Source organism: Chaetodon trifascialis, chromosome 13 (assembly GCF_039877785.1).
Source record: "Chaetodon trifascialis isolate fChaTrf1 chromosome 13, fChaTrf1.hap1, whole genome shotgun sequence".
In the NCBI taxonomy this organism is placed as follows: Eukaryota; Metazoa; Chordata; class Actinopteri; order Chaetodontiformes; family Chaetodontidae; genus Chaetodon; species Chaetodon trifascialis.
In genome coordinates, this window is record NC_092068.1 from 4,516,877 (window position 1) to 4,539,294 (window position 22,418).

The window sequence follows — 22,418 nt, forward strand, 5'->3', positions numbered from 1 at the left end:
AGACTGTATGTAGGTGGCAGTTCTCAGTGTGCTTGGTTCCAAGAGAGACTGCTTCACATTACAATTGTTTTCACTGTTAACATCAAATATATTGCTTAATGCAGGTTGATGTTTATTGTTGCTCTGCATGTTTGCACACTGGGGAGATTTAGAAATAAACGTATTAGTATTCGATGATTGTATGCATGACAGACTGACAGATTGATTGAAAACTACAGGCATATGATTCGGTCCTCTGACTCTGAATCCCTGTGCAGGGTTCACACATAGTGTGTTGTGAACTGAAACTGGAGTCTAAGTGAAAGTAACAAAGGCAGCAGGATGGACTTCACCCTCTTTAAACAACAGGCTGTTTCAGACAGGGCGGGTTGGGACCTGCGCTGACACACAGATGGGAATGCTGCAAAGCCTGAATCATCAAAGTGTTAAGTGTTGTGCAACCATACCTAACCGACAAACCTGTGAAGAATTGTGATGTGGAAGAATTTCTGTCACTAGGAATTAAGCATTATAATGTTTTGTATGTCAGTCTCAGCAGTCTGTCAGTTCTGTGATGAAGTCACTGTGAAACTGAAAAAAATTCATGTTTCACTGTTGGTGCCTCTCGGCCATGTTGAATACAGTCCAGTGCTGGACTGTGTAGTATGAACGACAATTTCTGTCTCCACCTGCTGGACTACAATCTCAATTCAATTCTGTTGAAGTAAGACATGATCGTTGTGCAAATGTAGATGTGAAAATGTTCTGTCTCCACCTGCTGTTTTCCCCCGTTGCTTAAGACTTTGCTTCAAACAGTCCTGGATTACTGATGATAGAACAATGAAAATACAAACCAAGGAGGTTTTGGAGAGCTTTACTGTGTTTGTCACATTTGAATTAAGTATGTTTCATGATGATAAAATGACTGTTTTTGTGAATGGAGTCTGGTGGCTTCAATGCATGAAAAACCACATACGACCACTAAACCCCCGCGACGTTCGTTGATTATCCGCCATTAACGGCCAGTTTACCGGGAATTTCGCCCGCTCGGAATATCGTCGGGAACGGACCATCTGTCGGCGGGGGGCGTGGTTATTCGCACCTTTGCGAAGGTGCTAATAACTAATTAAACGTAACTATACGTAATTACTAGCGTATTGTCTATGGAGGAAAATACGGAACAAATCGCGTCCCGTATTGGGACATTTAATTGTCAATTAAAGGACGATTCTGTATCTTACGGGACGGGTGGCAACCCTATACATGTATGACGTTTGCAGCAAAAACAACAACAACAACAAAAAAAAAAAAAACGGGTGAAAATCAGTTTAGTATTCAGAGAGGTACGATGGATTAAATGCGCTGACACTTCTTTGCGCCTGCCAAACAGCACTGAGTGGAGCGGCTGACCGCTCCAAGACGGCGGCCCCACGGCTCATCAGGTATGGCAGCTCGCCCGCCGCCTGCAAGAGAGCTTGCCTGTGGCAAGAGGGCCGCCGGTGATGACGTTCGAGACTCCGCTATAAAGCATCTAGCCTTTATTATGTATATCTATGAATACTACCGACGTTGATCTACTCAGGCTGGCCTGCTGGCATCACAAATAACCACTGGATGATTCCACAGGCATTTTAAAAGGAAACCCTCATGTTACTGGATAGCAACTCCAATCACGAGTGATCATGCGATTGGATGGCGCGCGCACGCACGCACGCACGCACGCACACACACACACATATATAAAATTTTAATGATTTAGACAAAACTACACTACCACACAGTAGAACACAAAAAACACAGTTGACAGAATGTGGTAATGAAATTGTGGCAAATAAAATAAATACAACACATCAATAAGGAACAGCAAACAACCAAATAAAACAAGTGACTACTGGGGACTGGGCCACACAGCTGGTCCCTGGTACCTGGAAAAATAAAGGAAATCTGCAGAGGAGTTCCCTGGTAGAGTCTCTGCCTCTGGGTCATACTGAGTTGGTGCCTGTCGCTTTGAAGGGGACTTGATGCAAAGCCTGTTGCGGTGTGTCGCCACATACTTTGGGTCGCTCTCCAGCCGCTCTTGAAGTGTCTGGCAGAGTTGGGAGAGTGTCTGACTGCGGAGAGATGGAGGGTTTACTATCCACCCAGCTTCCCCTTCCACGGTGTCATCCTCCTCATCAGACAATCAATCAATTTCCTGCTGGGTGACTAAGACACTCCTTCTTGCTTCCAGCAGCTGTAAATACAGGTATTAATATAATATTAGTACTGCTAAGAAACAATAACACATGATAACATATGTGAGCATGTTTGTCAAAAACAATGCAGCTAATAAATAAAATTCAGGCCATTTTTACATTGTTGTGAAAATAAAGCGCATTCATGGGACTCTTACCCGCTTCCTACTCTGTCTGCTGCGAGCTGAAATCTTCACAGCTGCTGCCTGAACTGAAAGAGCTGGCTGGGCATACCTGAAGCTCCTCCACACCATCTCATAATATGTCTGACAGGCCGCTGGAAGAAAATATATATTGGTTTGAAATAATTAAGATAGGCTTCAGTAAAAACAACAACAACAACAACAACAACAACAACAACAAAGAACAGAAAGGGGTTAAATAATAATAATAATAATAATAATGATAATAAACTTACATAAAAGGACTCCTCTGTCCACACCATCCATGTCTGGACTCCCAGTTAAAGTGGCCATCAAATATGACGTCACCCCTTCGTTGTCGGACGATTTCAGTCTCTAAAACACAAAAAGTACAAACACGTCACGCGACGTTTATATTTACTTACATTCTGCAGAATATATACTGTGTATTTTTGTGTATTTTATTAACTTACCCCTGCTCAGGTTCATATCGCCTGTCGTTTCCGTCACAGACGCCGGACCTTTTCCTTTAAAATACAAAAATACATTGTAATGTTAAATGTAACGTGAACGGTTACCAAACGTTCGGAACGAAGTGCAATAGGAATAATAAAGGTTTGGCGGCCTAAAAACTGCACAATGTAGTATTAAATGCTAACGTTACTTGTTGCAACTTTTGGGTTATGCACCCGGTCCTCTTCTGGTCTTCTCCACAGCTGCAGTTCGGTCGGGGCTGCTCCTCCAGAGTGAGCAGTCTGGCTCAGCTATTTCTCGTTTTAAGTCCGCCAATTGTATGATCAGCTGCGTTACCTGCCGAGACAAGCCACTGAAGGCGCTCAGCAGTTTCTTCTCTTGGTCATTGTTTGGGCTTTCTGGATATGGTCGCTCCACTGCCAGGCCGTCTGGTCGCAGAGGAGTGCCCTCTGGGGTGAACTGAAGACAACGTCCGGCCATTCTATGAACACAGTTAAAGCTTAGTAGGAAAGAATCTGCTGCTGCTGCTGCTGCTGCTGCTGCTGCTGCTGCTGCTGCTGCTGCTGCTGCTGCTGCTGCTGCTGCTGCTTCTTCTTCTTCTTCTTCTTCTTCTTCTTCTTCTTCTTCTTCTTCTTCTTCTTCTTCTTCTTCCCTCGAATTTTTGGCGGATCGCAAACAATTGAAAGTTGCATACCACCACCTACTGTACAAGAGTTTGTAAAATCATGTCAATTATATTCTGCCTAAAAGTGGAAGTTTAAAAGGTACCGTGAAACAAAAACAAAAAACAAACCTGATATTCTGCCCGCTTTGGCCAGAGCGCTGTAGCAGCTTTTTCTGCTTAAACAAACCTGATCTTACTCTTTAACAAACATTTCTGGCTCTGTTGTCAGACACTTAAAACAATCTGGGCCTGTCACTGGCAAAAACAAAAACCTTTAGCTGCAATGTATTTTGTGGCTGGAATATTCGAATATCATTATAGGCTAAAATAACAAGAAAACTGGGACACAATACAGACAATTACTTCAAACTCCAGTCAGGAGTACTATCATCCAGTCAGTACCTGTTGTCCATATTTTCATACTTTTTATATTCCTTGTTTATATTGTTTATATTAGTTTGTTTGATATTTAATGTGTTTGTTTGTTTGTTTGTTTGTTTTACTGATGCCCTATATTCCTGCTATCCACTTTGCTGCTGTAATACCTGAAATTTCTCCACTGTGGGACTAATAAAGGTATATCTTATCTTATCTTATCTTATCTTATCTTATCTTATCTTATCTTATCTTATCTTATCTTATCTTATCTTATCGTCTACTAATCCAGTTTTCATGTCTTATAGATATACTACAGTATGAATCAACAGATACTATAGTACCATGGCTCTAGCTGTTAGGGAATAAGATAGTGGCTAAAAGCAAGCTGCTAAGACCATAAAGCCAATAACACAAAGACAGTACAAAAGAAAAGAAGTAGACAAACCACACTAGAGTTAGTCCTCACTTTATTAAGACAGTTTTCCAGGCATGAAGATCTTACATCCATCAGCTTTGAAGTCTTGTTCCAGTAGCTGGACCTGAATTATAATAGGATCTTCAAAGCCACTTTCACTTTACAAATCAATCCAGTGATCAGCATATACACAGCACTTAAAAATATTATCTTAAGCACCTTAATTACCTATAAAGCAAGGAATCTGTGTGTGTACGTCCTTATATCTGGAGATCTGTTCAACTTCTTCTTGTGGGTATATTGCTGGGAACCCAAAGATGTTCAGTGCTGAATTTGGACCAAGCTGGACATGCAACATGTTTGGTCGTAATAAACTCTGAATATACCATAGGATTAAAAAGCGAGAGAAACTCTGAGAAGCAATGGGTGCAGATCTTCCACGCTTTTATGTTATCCTAATGTAAACGAACATTTCTTACTGCTGCAGATTTAGATTAAAAGAGAACAACTGTTTTTCTGTTCCCGCAAGAATATTTACGTCTCGTAGTGTTTTCTTCAGCATCCCCTGGACTTTCAGACAAGTGAAGGACACTTACCTTGGCAGGGAATTCAGTATTTTTGCTGGTTCACTGGGTTGACTGCTGTTGGCAACAGCCATTTACTTACAAGCATATAAATCACTGACATCATCTTTGATACCTATCAGTGATATAATGCCTGAGCAGAGCCTAAAGGATCCTATAAGGCAATACCCACCACAGCCACAGCCACTTCACCCTGCAATACAGAAATCTCTGCTGCTGTACCACCAGACTACAGAGCAGCTTCTTTCCTCACTTAGGTTTACTGTTCACTTAAATACAACTGAATTACCGTATATAGAGAAAACCAAATAAGAAACATTTGTTCGGACTCTGTATTGGCACATAGTAAATATTTAAGGCACAGGAGCAATAAATGATATTGGGACATCCCTAGCTTTGACTGAACCCTGTGACTTTCCAACATAAATGCTTACTTCAAACACAGGCTGTGACTTTCTTTGTCCTCTGGCCCTGTGGGCCGTTTTAGAAATCCATTAAGGTTGCCCCATGTGGATCCAAGCCTATGTGGGAGAGATCACAGTAAGGAAAGGTTATTTCAGTTTTAGCATGTCTCGAACTTGACTGGGTCATGTGTTACCTACATGCAGACAGTTCATTCACACAAACTACACTTTACACTCTCTTCATACAGAAAGAATTTGAAGAAGCCATGCTTAGATTCTTTTCATCCAGTTGGCCTGCCTCTGTAAGGGCCAAACTGAGAAGTGTGATACAGTATGCTGTGACAGAAACCATGTCCTGTGCTGCTGTGCATGTCTGCTCACTGTCACAGGTTACTGGGAAGAGAGCCTTTGTAATGTTGGTAGTAACACTTGTGCTTATCTGACTTGAATAATTCAGAGTGAATACTGTGGAGAAGGCCTATATTACACAGATTTAAGGTTAGGGAAAGACCATGGTCTTACAGAAGTGTGTATTGACTTGAATCATGACACAGGTTCATTAGCATTCAACTGAAACTACTGCTCTTTCTTAACCTTAAGGAAGCCACAAACACGCACAAGATACCAACTCTAGTCTAGTCCTACATTTTCTAAACTAACTATCCACCACACTCTCCTTGCTGTGACAGACATAAAATCAGCTCACTCAAAAAGTCATGACCATTATCCTGGCAACAATTACATTTAGCAGCAGGTTACATTCTATCAAAGCAGCATTCAAGGATTCTGCCCACCTGTAAAATTTGGTTTACGGACACATTTTATTCTTGACGTTGTCCAAGAAGACTGACCAAGTCCACCTAAAATGTGGTCAGGCAAGCCTTAAGACGTTGATGATGCTTTACTATAAAGATTGATCAATGCACTGCAAAGAGTATTCACGTGACCACTCATTTATTTAAGTTATTTTTAACTCTTTTTAATGAACTGTAAACATACTTCTGTGCTTTTCTTTCATCTAATGTCATAACAGGAGATAATATTTTATATTTTAGGTAAAAATGCAGACAAGTGAGATGGAGAAGGAACTGCACAATGTGCGCATTGCATTTCTAATACCACAATGGTGTTGGTCTTTGCAAAATGTGCATGCAACAGCAATGGTACTGAGAAAGATGGACTTGAAGACAAATAAGGCACTGCTTAATTTTTCAAACATTTAATAAAAAATGAATCCAGGATGTGAGGTCATACTTAAGACATACCATAATTATATGTATTCACTGTAATGTAAAAACAGGTAGGAAAGATGTAAATGTAAAACAGCCAAAACAAATTTCTATCAATTTCATCTTTTTGCTTCCAGTAGAGTTCACCCTGGGATGTGTGTGACCTTGGCTGGCATAAACACTGGAAGCACACTGGAAAATTCACCTCCAAGAACTCCCCCACTTCCAGTTTTGGTGCTAATTATACTAGATGCACAAGGACAAAATTGATATTAATCTTCTCTTTTGACTATGGTTGACAGTAACAAAGCACAACAATGAATCAGTCCTTGATGGCTTCCTCCATCTTCTGATCGCACCAATACAAAAAGAACTAAGGCTAAGAGAAAAGAAAGCAACAATGTGGTACCCTGGAGTGTCCTGATAAAACTCAACCTTTTTAAGTGTGGAACCTTAGGCAGCAACAAGCTGCCGACATCATCTCAGGGATCAGTCTGGTATGGATATGGAAACTGATGAGCATAATACAACAATTAGGACTTATCAGTCTTCTTCTTCTTTTTCTCCTTCTTCTTCTTTTTCTTCTTATGTGTTTTAGCTTTGGGGGTTTTTCCTTTGTCACTGCCACTACTATCACTGCTTTCGTCTTTTACTTTGTCTTTTTCTTTGCTGTTCTTGGAAGACTTTCTCTTGCTGTCTGTGTTTTCTACTTTAGCTTTGTTATGGCTTCTGATGGCCTGCAGGTCCTTGTTGACCTCCTCCTTGACACTGACATTTGGAAGAGGTGTCGGTCCACTGGACACTGTTATGAGCATCCTCTCCTTTCTCATCTCTTCTTTCAAGGAGATATTTTCCTGGCTGGCCGTGTGACTTCTGTGATCTCTCTTATCTCGCCAGTCTTGTTGATAGTCTCCGTGGTTCCTGTGGTCTCCTGAACCTCTATGATGACCGTAGTCCCTGTGATCCCTCCTGTCTGGAGGGTGTGGCTGTTGGTTACTGCTGCTGCTGAAATAGTGCAAGTGTGCTTTGCTGTCTCCAGGAAGCTTGTCCATCTGCACTTTTGGCTAAAAACAAATAAAAAACAATTTTACAGTGTGAAGATAAAGAAACCAAAGACTCTATAGGCACCTTGAGACTGGGGTGGTCAGTAAACATAAGAAACTGTGGGAATACATATTGTTCTTTTGATAGGGTCTTGTCAGTAACAGGGATAAAATGTTATGTTGTTTGTGAATGTTTGCCCTGAGAGTAGATGAAAATTCATTGGATTGATAAAATCAAAGGATTTATACCCATTAGAGCAGAGATGGGGAATGTCTGGCCTCTAAGCCACATGCAGCCTTTGTTAGCATTTGATCTGGCCCACAAGGCAATTCGTAAATAGAAAAAAAACAACTCAGAAATACAAAAAAATTCTCTGGACAGCAATCACTTTTAATATACCATGTGATTGAGGTGATCCCTGAATGCAACACACATAGTTACAGTGGTAGTGTCATACTTATGTGATGTGTCATCAATGACATGCATCATGGCAACTGTCAAGAAAAGTAGATGTGGACAATTTTTTTGGTTGAGGTAAAAGGCTAGCCTGCGTACCTAAGTTAGTTCATGGGGACGCGCTCTTAGTGATGAAAAAGGCTAATCTCAAACACTGTTACAACTCAAAAAATGCTAAACTGGAAGCTAGAAAGCTACAGCTACAAAGACAATGCACTTGGATAAGGTCTTTGGTGAAGTAGCTTTCACAAGACCACATTCTGACAATGTTATGCAGGCACATTTTGTGGTGAGCAAACGAATAGTTCACCATATAAGTTCAAAATGTTGTCTGCTTATTTTATTATGTTCTTATCCTAAATATATGCAGGACCGATGACACGTATAAACTAGGCCATTTAAAGTACACTGAGGACTTAAGCATCCCTTCCTTTTTAAGAATATAGTGTCTTATACAATTAATTACATTTTTCTTCTTGTCAACATACTCTATAAAAGCACCAAAACCAACAATGCATTATTCCGTCTTTCCTACCCTGTCTGTGACTCGGTCAGCACCAAGCCCTACACGCTGAAGATGTCAATCTTTGAAAAAGGATTAATCCACATTTGGTGCTCCAGTGAATATTTGGGGCAGCAGGATTGTGCATGTTGGACTGAGTATAAACTCTGTGAGTTTTCATGGTAATGAAGGAACATATATCATGTTTTGATACACACACAATGAATTCAGTGTTGATCTGGTCTTTTCATGGGAATTGCTGACAATTAATTAATTAAATAAATATCAGACTCAGAGGTATATAGGAAGTATACTTACACTGCTAGAGTTACTATGGTGGTGGATGCTTGAATGATTTTCAGCACTATTCAGATCTCCAATGAACTCCTCACACTTCTGGCAGTAAAACCCAATTACTGGTGTCAGAAAACTCAATGCTGCAAATGGACAGTGAAGTATATTGATTATTTTAGTGTGTAGAAGACAACAAAGAGGGTGGAATCAGGAAGTACAGGGTTGTCTTTAGAGAAAGCTGCTTTACCATTCTGTTTCAACAACTCCTCCAGTTCCTTCATCAAGGTTTCAATTTTGCTCATTCTGACATGTTTCTCCCTCTTCCGTTCTTCATCGTCACATGCCTGGGAAACACAAGTGACAATTTCAAAATTAAGGGGTTTTGCCATTCTTGAATATGTTCAACCTCTCAGATCTTGGGCAATAAATTTCACAGCTTGGAGATCCTTTACCTTGTGTTTATCAGAGGATATTTGAGATGTGCCACTGATATCTCTTTTTTCCCGCTTCTCCTTTGTCGCTTAAGGAAGACAGAACAACAACATAATCCTGTACTCTACAGTAACAGCATTAAACAGTGAAGACAGAGAACATAATTCATCAAGCCAGGTGGCAGAAGTTTCCAACTTATTGAGTACACCTCCAGGTTCAGCTGTCACAAAATCTTATCCTTGACAACTGGAGAGAAAACAGATCCAAAATTAACTTGACAAATCTTTTAATTCTAAATGACTACCATTAGGCAAGTAAACACGCACCAAAATAAACTAGACATAAACAATGCACCCACACTTTTACAGATCAAAATACTTTTTTTTTTTTAGGTGTTGCAGAAGTGAACTGTTTTCCACAGACATATCAAACTTCAGTTGAACAATGTCATCAAACAGTTTTCGTCCAATCAACTTATCTTTGTACATTTTTGGTATGACTAACTGGGAAACTATAATGCTGAGGCAAAGCCCTGTGTGAGGAGTAGACGTAGGCTACTTTGCCAGTAAATGTTTGATCACATGACACTCTGATCCAAGGAAGTCGTATACAAAATTGAACATTGCATCCTGAATGATTCAGGACCAACACACGTACCATTACACCCCTTACAGCCATATAACAGCTATAATATCAAATATAAATAAACTATAATTTAACAAGTTGAGTGATTAAGTTGAATCTTTCATTGAATAAAGGATTCTCACCTTTGATCAGTGACTGTAGAGACTCCAGAGCTTGCCGTACATTCGGGTCACTCACTGCTGGCAATGCTAAGCCTGCTGCTGCTGCTGCTGCTGCTGGGTCTGAACTGAGAGGTGCAGGAGACAGCTGCTTCCCCTCCTTCTGCCCCTGCATCTTCACCATGATATCACTGATGTTTGCTTGACCCAGACTTTTTAATATGTTTTTGATCTTCTCACACTCACTGCTGTTAAGATTAGCAGAGGCAAAGCTTGAGGAAGTCATCTGAAGGGGTTGCTTCAGATCAAGAAGATCCCCAAAGCAACTGAACATGGATTTGTTCTGATGCTGTTGACTGCCAAAAGCAAGACTATCCTTTTCCTGTAGGTTGGCATGTTCTCCAGTCTGGGAAAAGGCTGAAAAAAGTGCAGTAGAGGAGGCTGGTTTTCCTCCAATGTCTTCATTCCCATACAAGAATGACTCTTCGTCTTCAAGCTCATCAGCCTTCTGGATTGAGCAGTCCTCTTGATTTTGTGTCTGGAGCCAAGAGAAGTCACTTCCTACTCTGTCATGAGGAAGAAGCATACTGTCGTTTTCCAACACTGAATTCTCTTGACTGTCATGCTGTTGATGTCTGTGCTCATCAGGCACAGACTCCACTTTTTTGCTTTCATCTGAGGCCTATACAGAAGAGATCGCAACAATTACATACAATTAACAGAAGGGAGTGTTGTCATACATAATTACTAATGTTTAGATTAACCTGCATATACAGGAATTTACATTTTGTCCAGAAGCCAGGGGCCATATTCACATTCTCAGAGAGCCCCTAACTTAGCCTACAAACTTCTAGCAAGGTGAGTGATTTACAAAATCAGAAAGGCAAGGGACTGAAACTTTTATCTTACAGAGGAGGTGTTGACCCCATTGCTAGGTATGAGGCATATTTTTAAAAAGGTGTGATCAGTTGATAAAAAGATATGAAATTCTTAGTGATAATGGAGAGTGAAATTGAGAGGCCTAATCATGGAATTTAGTCTCTATTAAGACATGGTGTAATTGTGAATACTATTTGATGTAATGCACATCTCTGTTAAATAGCCATACTTTAAAAGTAGCCTACAGTATGGCAGCACCAAACAAAGCAAAGTTGAAGAGGCTGATCGCTGCAGCAGCTGTAATGCAGTCAGTGCAACAAATAGGAAACTTCCTAAACATAAACAGATATGGAGGTGGATACCAAGAAGGGCACTGCTGCAGACCGTATAGTGTGTGAACTAAGGCAAGAACACACCGGAGCTCACCACTTAATATTTGTAAAGCATCTATCAATATGCACAGCAGCATAGCTTTTGCACAAAAAAATCTTGAAAATGAATTTCAGTGGAACTTCATGAAATATACACAACAGTATTAAAATATTTCGTTATACCAAACATACCAGTGCACTGGTCTCCAATCCTATCAAGTTATTTGAAGCAGTCTAAGGTTTAAATGTGGTTGTGGAAGTGAATCAGGATTTTCAGGATGAGTATCACAGAAAGGTGAGCCACTCTTTTTAGAAACCTGTGACTTGACCTGATACATCCTGCCATCGTCCTTGCTATGTCAGCAGTGCTATAATGATGTCCTGACTGTTGGGGAAAGAACAGGGCATCATCCTCAGTGCTGTTCATAGGTGCAACTGCAGGGGTAATGTTTCAATGGTGCATCTAACATGTCTGGATGCATCAATGGTGGACAAACCAAACTGAAAGCAGAGTGCCCAGGCTCCTTGTATGTCCACTGCGGTAATCATGCATTGGACCTCACTACGCAGGAAGCAGCGAGACAAGTAAGACTCATAGCTGACGTGTTGCATTTTTTTCAAAGAGTTTCTGTAGTCATCAGAATCGTCCAAATGCAAGAGTTTGTTTCAGTCTCTTTTTGGCCCAGAAAAAGTGGTGTGCAACATTTTTAGACTATGCCCTACCCAACAGTGCATCCGCATCAATACCATTTCACAAGTTATCTCCACATATATGACACATCTCGAGACTCTAAAAGCACTGGAACAGGACAAGACAATGAGGGAGGAGACTTAGGCCAAGATTCCTGGACTGTATAAGCAAGCAATGAAAGTGACATATTTCAGTTTGGTGTGCAGCGAGGCTCCTTTCAGGCCTTCAAGGGCAGAGGCCAGAGGTCTTCAAAACAAGTCAGAACATCCACTGCTGGTGAAGCCCTGGAATGCATCAAAGCTTTTCCACAATGGATGCAGGTACTTTGGGAGAATGATTTGCTAAAGCAGCTCATGGCCAAAGTTAACATCTGTGCAGCCTGCAACAGAGTGAGCAAAACCCCATCTTGTCTTCGCAACACTACGGAACCTGAAACTGCGGTGTCCGACTCAGGAAAGGCACAGTGGAAATGTCAGTTCTAAGGAGCTCTGGACTTAGTCCATACAGAACTAGATCAAAGGATTGACCAAGAGCTGTGAGGGAGGCTGCCCAGACAGAAATCACTGTTGTCAATCCTGCAAATCAAAACTTGTCTGGGCTGAATGAGGTTCCACTCCCCAAAGATAGACGGATCAGGCCTGCAAATGCAGCTGACTTTACTGGGTGACTTGGCAAAGAACAGACCTTCAGCTCTGCCCAGGAAATAGCCAAATTTCTGACAGCATTGCACAGGGGGAACCATGGGACTGTTTAAAGGAGCTGAGAGATTTGTTAAACTTTGTGTCTCCCTATGTCAGCTGCCTCATCAGTCAGGTCATTCTCTAGTCTACACCAACTCAAAACTTGGCTGCGAAGCACCATGAGCCAGAAAAGGCTGACTCACCTCCCTATTATGCATGCGCACTGTAACATTTTGGACAGATTGGACATATCAAATCTCCTTATGCGCTTCATTAGCAACACACCAGAATGCAAAGCTATGTTTGGTAGAGCATGGAAAACCGTGATAACACTGCTGCTGTGCAGTTTCTGTTATTGTGCAGTTGTTGTTGCTTAGCACCTGTAGACAAGCTAACGTAAATGGATTTTGCCAATAATAATGCTGTTGCTGCACAGCTGACGTTGTTGCTGCTGGTGAGTACCTGTATTTGCAAGAAGGATAACTTAAATGAATTTATTGTATGTGTGTTTCAATGAATATGCCCATAACAGGACCATATCATTAAAACTGAGTGGGAAAACTGTTCAGCTTCGTGACAATGCGTTGCTTTGCGTTGGCTAACAGGAAATCAGTTGTTTACATTTCCTATGCAACTTGATGCAGAACGCTATGACTGACGGGTTACACAGATTTCCAAAATGAAAACACGATCACTGGTATGTATGTGTATAGTACATGGCTGTGAGCCTAGTGAGTGGTTGCATGCGTTGTTGCCACTGTCATTGTTACTATTGCGAGTGACATTGCCACAGAGGCCCTATTCTGCGCTAAAAATACAATTCAATTCAATTTCAATTCAATTTTATTTGTATAGCACCAAATCACAACAGAAGTTGTCTCAGGACACTTTCCATATAGAGCTGGTACAGACCAAGCTCTTTTATCTACAAAGAAACCAACAATTGTAACAACATGTCATTACACTTGTATTCTCAGTTGACAGCTCCCCATATTAAAACATCTTCCTGTGCATCTGGTGCTGTTTAGGATCGGGAATGCAGTGATGAGCCAGCAGTCAGCTGCAGCATAGACTATAGGTAATAATTCAATAATAAATGCCAGATGCAAATGGCTAGGATTTATGTAGGCCTATATCTTTTAATCGAGAGGTCCTTATGGAATAATTGGTGTCTACAAGCACTAACACTACCACTGGCATAATTTGTTTATGATTAAATTAATATATTAGCCATAGTAAAGGCTCCTGGTCATTTGGTCCTGTTTACCTAATGACTGTCCTTTTAAAATAAATTATGTAATTTCTTTATGTTCAGGACAGCATCCCCTCATCTACTTGACACCTCTCTCTCTCTTTGGACTATGTTAATAAAAACACTAGATGCACATCTGTTCATGATACATGCTAGTAGTTTGTCTTGTGATGTTTTGGTAGACATCAGGCTGTTATGACAAATTGCCGCTCCATGTAGTTGATACAGAACTTTTTGCTTTGAATGCAACTTTTGGATTAGGATGTATTATGCAAATGCCTTTGGTGTACCGAGCACACTATCTTCAAGAATCAGACAGACATTTTTGGAGATTTACACTACTCACAGACAGAAACAAGGCATTTTGCAGAAAGAATTATGAACTCTACCTTAATAGTGAGGATGGCATCTTTAAGGGTGGGCAGCCGTTCTTCCAGTTCTTTGCTGTTCATGACTAGCTTTAGACCTTCTAACAGACTATTCCCCATCAGATTCTTACTGCTGCGAAAACCGGTGTTGCAGCTATGGCTGGGGCTCCTCTTTCTTTTCTTGTCTTTGTCATGATTCTTTTCACTGCTGCTACTTCGTGACTTTGATCTCCTGACTCGGCTCTTGCTCCGTACATGACTGTTCTTGTTTCGGCTGCGGCTGTGGCTCCGGCTCCGACTGTGACTGCGAGCCCTGCTTTTGCTTCTTGCTTGACTCTTGCTGCGAACACGACTTTTGCTCCTTCCCCTGCTTCGGCTGCGTGCTCGGCTTTTGCTTCGCACATGGCTCTTGGCTCGAGATTTGCCCCGGCTTTTGCAACGACTTCGGCTTCGACTGTGGCTTTTGCTCCTGGTCACATGCTTCTGGAACTCAGGGTCTGATTTGACTGCTTCTTTCAGGACATTCGCTGACTTAAATGCATCAGCCAGGTTGTATGCCATGTTCCCTTTGAGATAATCTGGGAAAGGCTTATTCGCTGCAATGCATCTCAGGAATTCCTCACCAGCTTTGTCACTGAAAATCAACAATGCGTTTCAAACATCAGCAAACATGAAAAATACATTCGTATGAATGTTCCAGCTTAGAAACACAAAACAATTAACACAAATAGACATATACCTGTTGTCTGAAGGACGATGTTCCACAGGAATTGGATTCCATTGTGGGACTTGAGTGTGCGGTGATTCTGCAGGAGGGCCAATCTGCTGCCTGCCTCCCAATGCATTCACTGTACTATGGTCTATGGAGAAGCTGCTACAGTGGGGCTGAGAGTATTCAGAATTCATGTTATAGTGCTAATCAAGACAGAACTACAACAGCATATGTAAGATATTTGATTACAAATTTACAGATTCTAAATAATTTGTAAATACAAGGGATGGTTGTACACATTCCAAGGTTTAAATGGAATAAAAAGTGTACACAGTTTACTTTACATTTAGTCTGTGGCTGTAATATAGACAATGTACAGCATACTATTTGCCTGGGAGTCATATTACATCTTATGCTGATCATTTGCATCTTGTCAGAAATGACATGCTCAACAGATTGAAAATGCTCATCAACAGAAATAAAGAAAGATATAAAAAAAATAATGTGCAGAGTAAAGAACAACCAGGACACGTGGATCAATGCTTTTCTGTTGGCCTACATGACCAAATAATGCTGCTAAATCTGTGCTTTCTTCCTTTGCAGACCAGTAAACTGCAAAAGTATATTACCAGTCAAATTCTGGTTTACTTTTTCTGTCTGAATGTTGAAAAACTAAATAATCTATTCCATTAAATATGAAACACTGTATTTGCCCAAATATGAGTGTCATCACTGAACAGGAGACTATTTTGTGCAATCACCACGTTCACAGTCTTTGATTCCTTGCGATAGGCAGCTGTTAAGGCAGCAAGCAGAGGATCTGCAGTGGAAATGGGTTTGTTAGATGTGTATTACTGAGAATAAGACAACTGAGCTGTTCTACAAATTGCATAATGTTGTCTTCACTGTCAACAGTCTCTCCCAGCATTATATACTTGTAGGAGTAAATACTAGCAACTAGGGCTGGGCGATAAAACAATAACGATATGTCTCGCGATAGACACGTAATCAATATCAATAAAAAATGTGTTCAATTAAACATTCAATTTTTTTTTTTCTTTGCCAGAAGAAACCTGAAGTTGCGAAGCAAGGTTGGTTGCATGAACAAAGGCACTTGCTCTAAGGTAACCGAGCAACGTAGGGAGTAATCGCTAATCAGTGAGAGAGACACGCTAACACGCCAATCATGTAACAGTATCAAGTTCAGATCAGTTTTTTGGATTTTATAAGTTGGACCGTAGTTAGGCCAATGTGGTCTGTAACTTATGCAAAACTGTCATCCCCACCAACAACGGTAATACCACAAACTTGTTTAACCACCTTAACCGCGCTCACCCTTTGGAGCACAGCCGTATTTGCCAACGTCCAACAACATCTGAAAACGCAGCACCACTGCACAAGCAGCAGACCTCCATGCAGAGGTATCTGCTTCAGTGCCTGATGACAAATCATCTAAAAGGCACAAAGACATAACGGAGGCAGCGGCATATCATATTGCTAAAGACATGCTTCACTGAGCACTGAGGAGAAGCCAGGTTATAAACATCTCTTACATGTGCTTTTTTTTTTTTTAAACACACTTGCAATAAAAATATAATTGAAGAGTTCATGCATGTTTAGAGTAAGAAGAGTGACTAAAGTTATTCATATGTCGAGGCTGGTTTTATAGTTCAATCAATCTTACTGTACTGTCTATCATGTTTGTTTTTTGTATGTTACAGATGTCAAGTCTACCTCAGTTTCTGCTATGTTTCCAAAACACTGCACATATTTGAAAACATTTTATTCACCAGAAGGTGAATCAGCTTGTGAACTTCCTGCACTAAACCTGCAGAAAAAGGTTCTCAGGTTTCTCTCTGTTTACATTTTTACACTTTATTTACATTTATTATTTGAGTGTTTTCCATGGTTGTGTTGACATTTCCTTTCCTTTCTGCCTTGATAGCTGAGGGGATTATAATCAGAGGAAGGTTAAATTTAAAATAAAAATGTTTAAATGTAATGTATTTTTCTCCTGGTCCTTATTTTAAATAGGTCAGAAAAATATTGATAATTATCGATATCGACCGATATAAAACACTATCACTATCGTGATACAGTTTTCAGTCATATCGCCCAGCCCTACTAGCAACCTAAGGTGACCAATCGCAGTTCTTGCTGTATGCACAAGGTGTCTGTGAAAACACTGTGGCCCTGAGCTGGAGATACATTGCAAATCAGCTACTACTGCTATGGCAGAAAATATGTGTCATTGCCCTTTATCTTATGGGTATTCTTGTCAGAGAATGGTATTCCTTTTTCACCATACATCACTACGTTTTCTGCACTTGATGTACTCAAGACAGTGTTGGTATGATAAGCAAGGCCACAGTGTGTATTTCCACTGGTGGCAGTATTTGCACAATTACAATTACAATTAGTCATTTCACAGACACTTTTATCCAAAGCAATGTACGTAAGAATTCACACACCGATGGCGCAGCATCGGGGGCGGTTTTGGGGTTCCATATCTTGCCCAAGGATACTTCGGCATGTGGACTGCTGAGACCAGGGAACGAAACACCGACCTCCTGATTGGCAGATGTCCGCTCTACCTACTGAACCACAGCTGCCCGCATTTGTAGCAGAGCAGAAGTACAATGTGGGGTGTGCCAGTATTGAGAGCAGGGACCACAGTAAAGACGAAATAGCTTAAAGAAAGACATCAAACAGGTTTTCTTTTAAACTTCTGATATATTTTGTATAAGAAATAAATTCTCTTTATGTGATAAAACAAAACAGATGAAATTAAGACATTATCATAGGTTACTACACATATAGGAGAGTAAAATGTTTGACCAACGTTTCAAAACCTGCTTACATAGATTTTCTTTTGTTTGTAGATAATTGTTTTAAACATTATTTACAGAAAACGTCCTCGTTTTGACTTTCAGCCAACAAAAAGTTTCAACAGATCAATGACATCTCAGTGAACGAGTTGGAGATTTTCAGTAGACTTACAGAAAATTTCCAAAAATAACATGGACTATAAACACTAAAACAAATTGATTTTTGTTTAAAAAGAAAAAAAAACTTTGAGGGACAATTCTTCATTCAGGCTTTCAGTCAATCCATCCAATAAATGTCCAAATTTTATACTCTGGACAAAGTGCTGGAATGAAGGACTGACCAACATAACCATCCTTCAGGCGCGGTCACAACAGCATTTGAAAAGGGTTTAGCTCTGCAACTTTCTGTTGTGATCGGGCCTTTATAATCATGTTGCTAGCATAGCTAAGAATAACAGAAAAAATGTAGCAACAACATCTTTGGCCTTCATAAAACTTGACTGAAATTCTACTGAAAAAAATGATCAGCTGGCACAAATTAAATAATGGATTTCTCTTCCATGGCTGAAGCAGCATTCGCTAAATAGCTCTTAAAGGAACTCAGCAGTGTACTTCCGTCTGCAAGCTTTCTTCCTCTTTACTCCAGCTGTACAGGAATGCTGCAAATACCTTTCAGCCTGGTCCAATGCTCTGCCATTCCTTGATTCTTTTATATTTTCACTGTAAAATATAGGAAGCAATTTAAAAGACACTGCCTGTTAGATATTAGTTCATAATTAATAAAAAATACATTTATATATATCACAGTATTATCATTTCTGCTAAAATAACCTTGATTAGATTGAAGCAAAAACTTAACTTTATAACAATAATGATAAAAAAGTAATAACCAAAGTCTAGCAGTCTTTTAGGTTGCACAAAACTTTAAACTGATGCAATATGTAGCAAAAAAAAAAAAAAAAAAGCATAGCTCACAAACAACCTAGTCTACTTTGCTTTAAAAAAAAAAAACAACAACAAAAAATGATGATCTACTTACCATTTTGATGTATAGCAGACACACAAAATACTGGGGCCAGTGCAAGTGGCTGATCCATACTGTGCTGACAAAGTTGACTGCTCTGTCTGTTGTGATGCAACTGAAATTTCCTCTGCAATATGGTCATTTAAATGGGAAATCTGTAGACGGTAACTGTATTAGAGGCTGAGATCAGTTTCACTGTTCATCATGTGATGAGTTTATATGTATATATACATACACATACACAATGCTTAACAAATTTATTAGACCACCTGTCATATCTTTCCAAAACTTGTTTAAAACTAAAAATGTTATTGTTATTTATTATTATTATTATTATCCATACTGTGCTGACAAAGTTGACTGCTCTGTCTGTTGTGATGCAACTGAAATTTCCTCTGCAATATGGTCATTTAAATGGGAAATCTGTAGACGGTAACTGTATTAGAGGCTGAGATCAGTTTCACTGTTCATCATATGATGAGTTTATATGTATATATACATACACATACACAATGCTTAACAAATTTATTAGACCACCTGTCATATCTTTCCAAAACTTGTTTAAAACTAAAAATGTTATTGTTATTTATTTGGCAAATAACAAACAAACTGAAACGACTAAATAGCCCTTTTTCACAAATAATTACCAAAAAGCTTAATATTTTGTATGGCCTCCTTTGGCCTTGATTACAGCTTACATTCTTGTTTTTATGTACTTTTCAACAGTCTACTTTGTTATTAAGTTCCAAATAGTTATCTGGATATATATCCAGATAACTATTTGGAACACTTTATTTAGAACATAATGTTAATTGTTCTGTCTGTCATTTACTATATTGCTGGGAACTTTTTCCTTCAAGTGTGAGGACTTTCTGCTTTGTCTGCTTTGACTTTCTGACTTGTCTGCCTTAATGATGTTTCTGCTGTTAAGGAGGCAGCATTTGCTTTCCATAGCCTAATATTGCTTGTCGCATTTGCCATGGTGTCTTTTGCTCTTTTTATTTATTGTTTGTCATTTGTGTGTTATTGTCTGACTTTTGTCCTCTTTTCTGGTTAATTCTAGTGATCTTATACAGGAGAGGGCCACTGTATATGTATATCTGATAATCAGTGGTATGCACCGGCAGCAAAATCTGTGGGAAATTTACTGTTGGTTTGGACATCAAGGCTGGGTGGCATGATGTGACGTTGTTCCACTAGCATTGTTGGATTGACAATGAATGCAACTGTAGCCTTAAGTTGTCCTTACTCTAAAATTAACATCAGATTACATTCTAAACGACTTACTTTTTACTTCTACCAAGGTAAGTTATTTTCCTTAAGTACCATTTCTTTCATGTAACTGTACTTTTATTTGAGTATAATATTCTGATACTTTTTCCATCTCCGTCTAAAAGTAATATGAATAGCCAGAACATCAAATCAAAATCTTGCCACTGTCAGATAATCTTATCATCCGGGGTTGAGATGGTTGGACTTTATTTTGTATTGTTAGTTAGGGGTAATTAAAAAGTCATTTCTGCATTAGTATTATTATGTCGCTTTTCACTACTTTTACATTGTCCAAACAGTAATTCTGATGGATCGTATGTTTTTCAACTGTTCTAACTTACAAATCACAACCTTTAAGCTTAACTATACAAAAATGTTCTTCGTTTAAAAAAAACATTTAGTATGAACTCTAAAGAAGTGTCACGGGAGCAACAATTGACAAATCCACTGAGCCACAAGCCCCAAAGAGGATACTTTCAAAAACCAAGTACAACCTATAGGTAACTTTTGAGATGCTACCTTTCTTGGTCACATGATCCACTCGTACCACTCTCCTACAACAGGTTTCATCACTGAGAGATGATTTTTCTTTTGCCTTCATATTGTAATGTCAACATTGGCACAAATAGGGTAGAGTTGACCTATTTCCACCTTGGGGTCAAAAGACAGCAGAAAGATACCGGGCTTCCTGCATCATCTCCTATGAAGACATGCTACTGAAGTATACATGTGGTTTTACATTTCTCACACTATTATTGTGTAATTACAGCAGAAGGATGTATAAGCACTGTAAACGTGTAAATATGGGGTGGGGGGCACTATACAAAACTGGAGTTGAATGTTAAGCTTGGGTATTTTAGATCAAACATGGATAACTTCAGGTATGGGTTTACAAAGTGTGAAGACCATAGGTTGTATATAAGCAAGCTTTTCTTGAAATTCACTCTACAAGTCAGAGAACAACATGTCAACGAGATTTTAGATACCTTTGTCGGTCACATGACTCATGTCATATTTGTCTCAAAAAATGCAAGAGATTGTAGGGAAAATAGCAATTTGGTTGAGATGAGAAATCCACACAAAAAGTTATGATGGTGTGTACTCAGGTGACCCTTCTTTTTCTGCAAATTCAGAGATACACATTGGCTAGCTGGTAACATTTATAGCTAATTCTCAGAGAGGTCTACAAAACAACACTGAAGTTAACTTCCAATTGGGCAGTCCAGGGGAAGTTACGGGAAACTTAACCTACACTACCTTTTTTGTTAAAGAGTAACATTTGTTTAACCAGAAACATTAGTTATATCGCTCTTGCCAAAGCAATACTTGTAGTATTGCTGGTAGTTAACTCTCATCAGTTAACTCCCAGCACATGGCGTCACTGGGGATGAGCATTTCATGCACAAATAGTATTTGACATTCTCTGGGAACTATTTGACTGTGACACAGTTCAGATGCATGAAAAGATAATTTTCACAAATACAAGGTAAAAAAAAAAAAAGGTTAAAAAATCTGGTATTGTGTTTTTAAGAACCTCTGGCTTCTCTGGGACAATCTAGTGTGGCTTTGACATGTCAAGGTATAGTGGTTTTTGACCCAGACCTAGTCCAATGTGGTCTAGAAGTAAAAAAAAAAAGAAAAAAAAAAAAGCAGTGTAATTTCAGAAATTTTAAAGGTGGTTTCTGACAGCGTTACATACATTGTGCAACACCCCTTCAGTAAATAAGTCGCTCACTGTACGAGAGGTGAACTACCCAGTTGGAAGTTGCGAATAAGAAGCAAATTTCATCGCTGTGTCTATAAACCTATTTTATCCGTCAGAGTTATGCTAGCTAATCCCTTATCTGAATCATATAATGTATGCTAACATCCAGCTAGCTTTATTAACCTGTTGGGTACGTACCCTGATGAAATGCCCACTTGGAGGCCTGTTAAGGATAAAATGACTGTCCATTGCTGAAGCCGAAAATGGGCCGCAAGGTCCAGGGGGCAAGTGTCCAGGAGGAGGAACACCACAAGGGCCCCTGAGTCTGAACGGAGGGCCTTGTGGTGGCGGGGGTCCGAACGGCGGCTGACCGTGTACAGGTTTACCTGGGCGGTACATGTTCCTGCTCAGTACGGTATTCTGACACGGGTATAGCTCAGCGAAGAAACCAGCATGAATGAAAGCAGTTTCTCGGAAAACGTGGAATTTTATCCACGTACTTGCGTATCTTTGATTCCACTGTCTGCAGAAATGACTATGGCTCCCAGCAGACACAACACAGACGCAAAACGGTTCTTCTTCTTCGGCTTTTACTGTTTAATGGTGGTTGGCAAACAGCTTTTAGCCACCCTGTGGACTGGAGTGTGAATTACAACAGATA

General features: G+C 39.8%; 1 protein-coding gene across 1 annotated transcript; it reads right to left on the bottom strand.

Moving 5' to 3' along the window:
* Positions 1 to 4,329: 4,329 nt before the first annotated feature.
* Positions 4,330 to 22,328, bottom strand: LOC139341583 (uncharacterized). The gene is made up of 8 exons (XM_070978145.1): positions 21,956 to 22,328; positions 14,956 to 15,101; positions 14,238 to 14,850; positions 10,000 to 10,657; positions 9,253 to 9,320; positions 9,048 to 9,144; positions 8,825 to 8,943; positions 4,330 to 7,568 (listed from the first exon to the last, which is right to left on the bottom strand). Exons 1-8 carry the CDS (start codon positions 22,154 to 22,156, stop codon positions 7,038 to 7,040), a joined length of 2,433 nt encoding a protein of 810 aa, XP_070834246.1. The 5' UTR covers positions 22,157 to 22,328; the 3' UTR covers positions 4,330 to 7,037.
* Between the last annotated feature and the right edge of the window lie 90 nt (positions 22,329 to 22,418).

Excerpts from the sequence above, each read along its gene's own strand:
- LOC139341583 (XM_070978145.1), bottom strand. The coding sequence starts at position 22,156 with ATGTACCGCCCAGGTAAACCTGTACACGGTCAGCCGCCGTTCGGACCC. Across the intron at positions 9,321-9,999 it reads TCTACAGTCACTGATCAAAG|CGACAAAGGAGAAGCGGGAA; the intron begins GTGAGAATCCTT and ends GTCTTCCTTAAG. Across the intron at positions 8,944-9,047 it reads GGAGTTGTTGAAACAGAATG|CATTGAGTTTTCTGACACCA; the intron begins GTAAAGCAGCTT and ends GTCCATTTGCAG.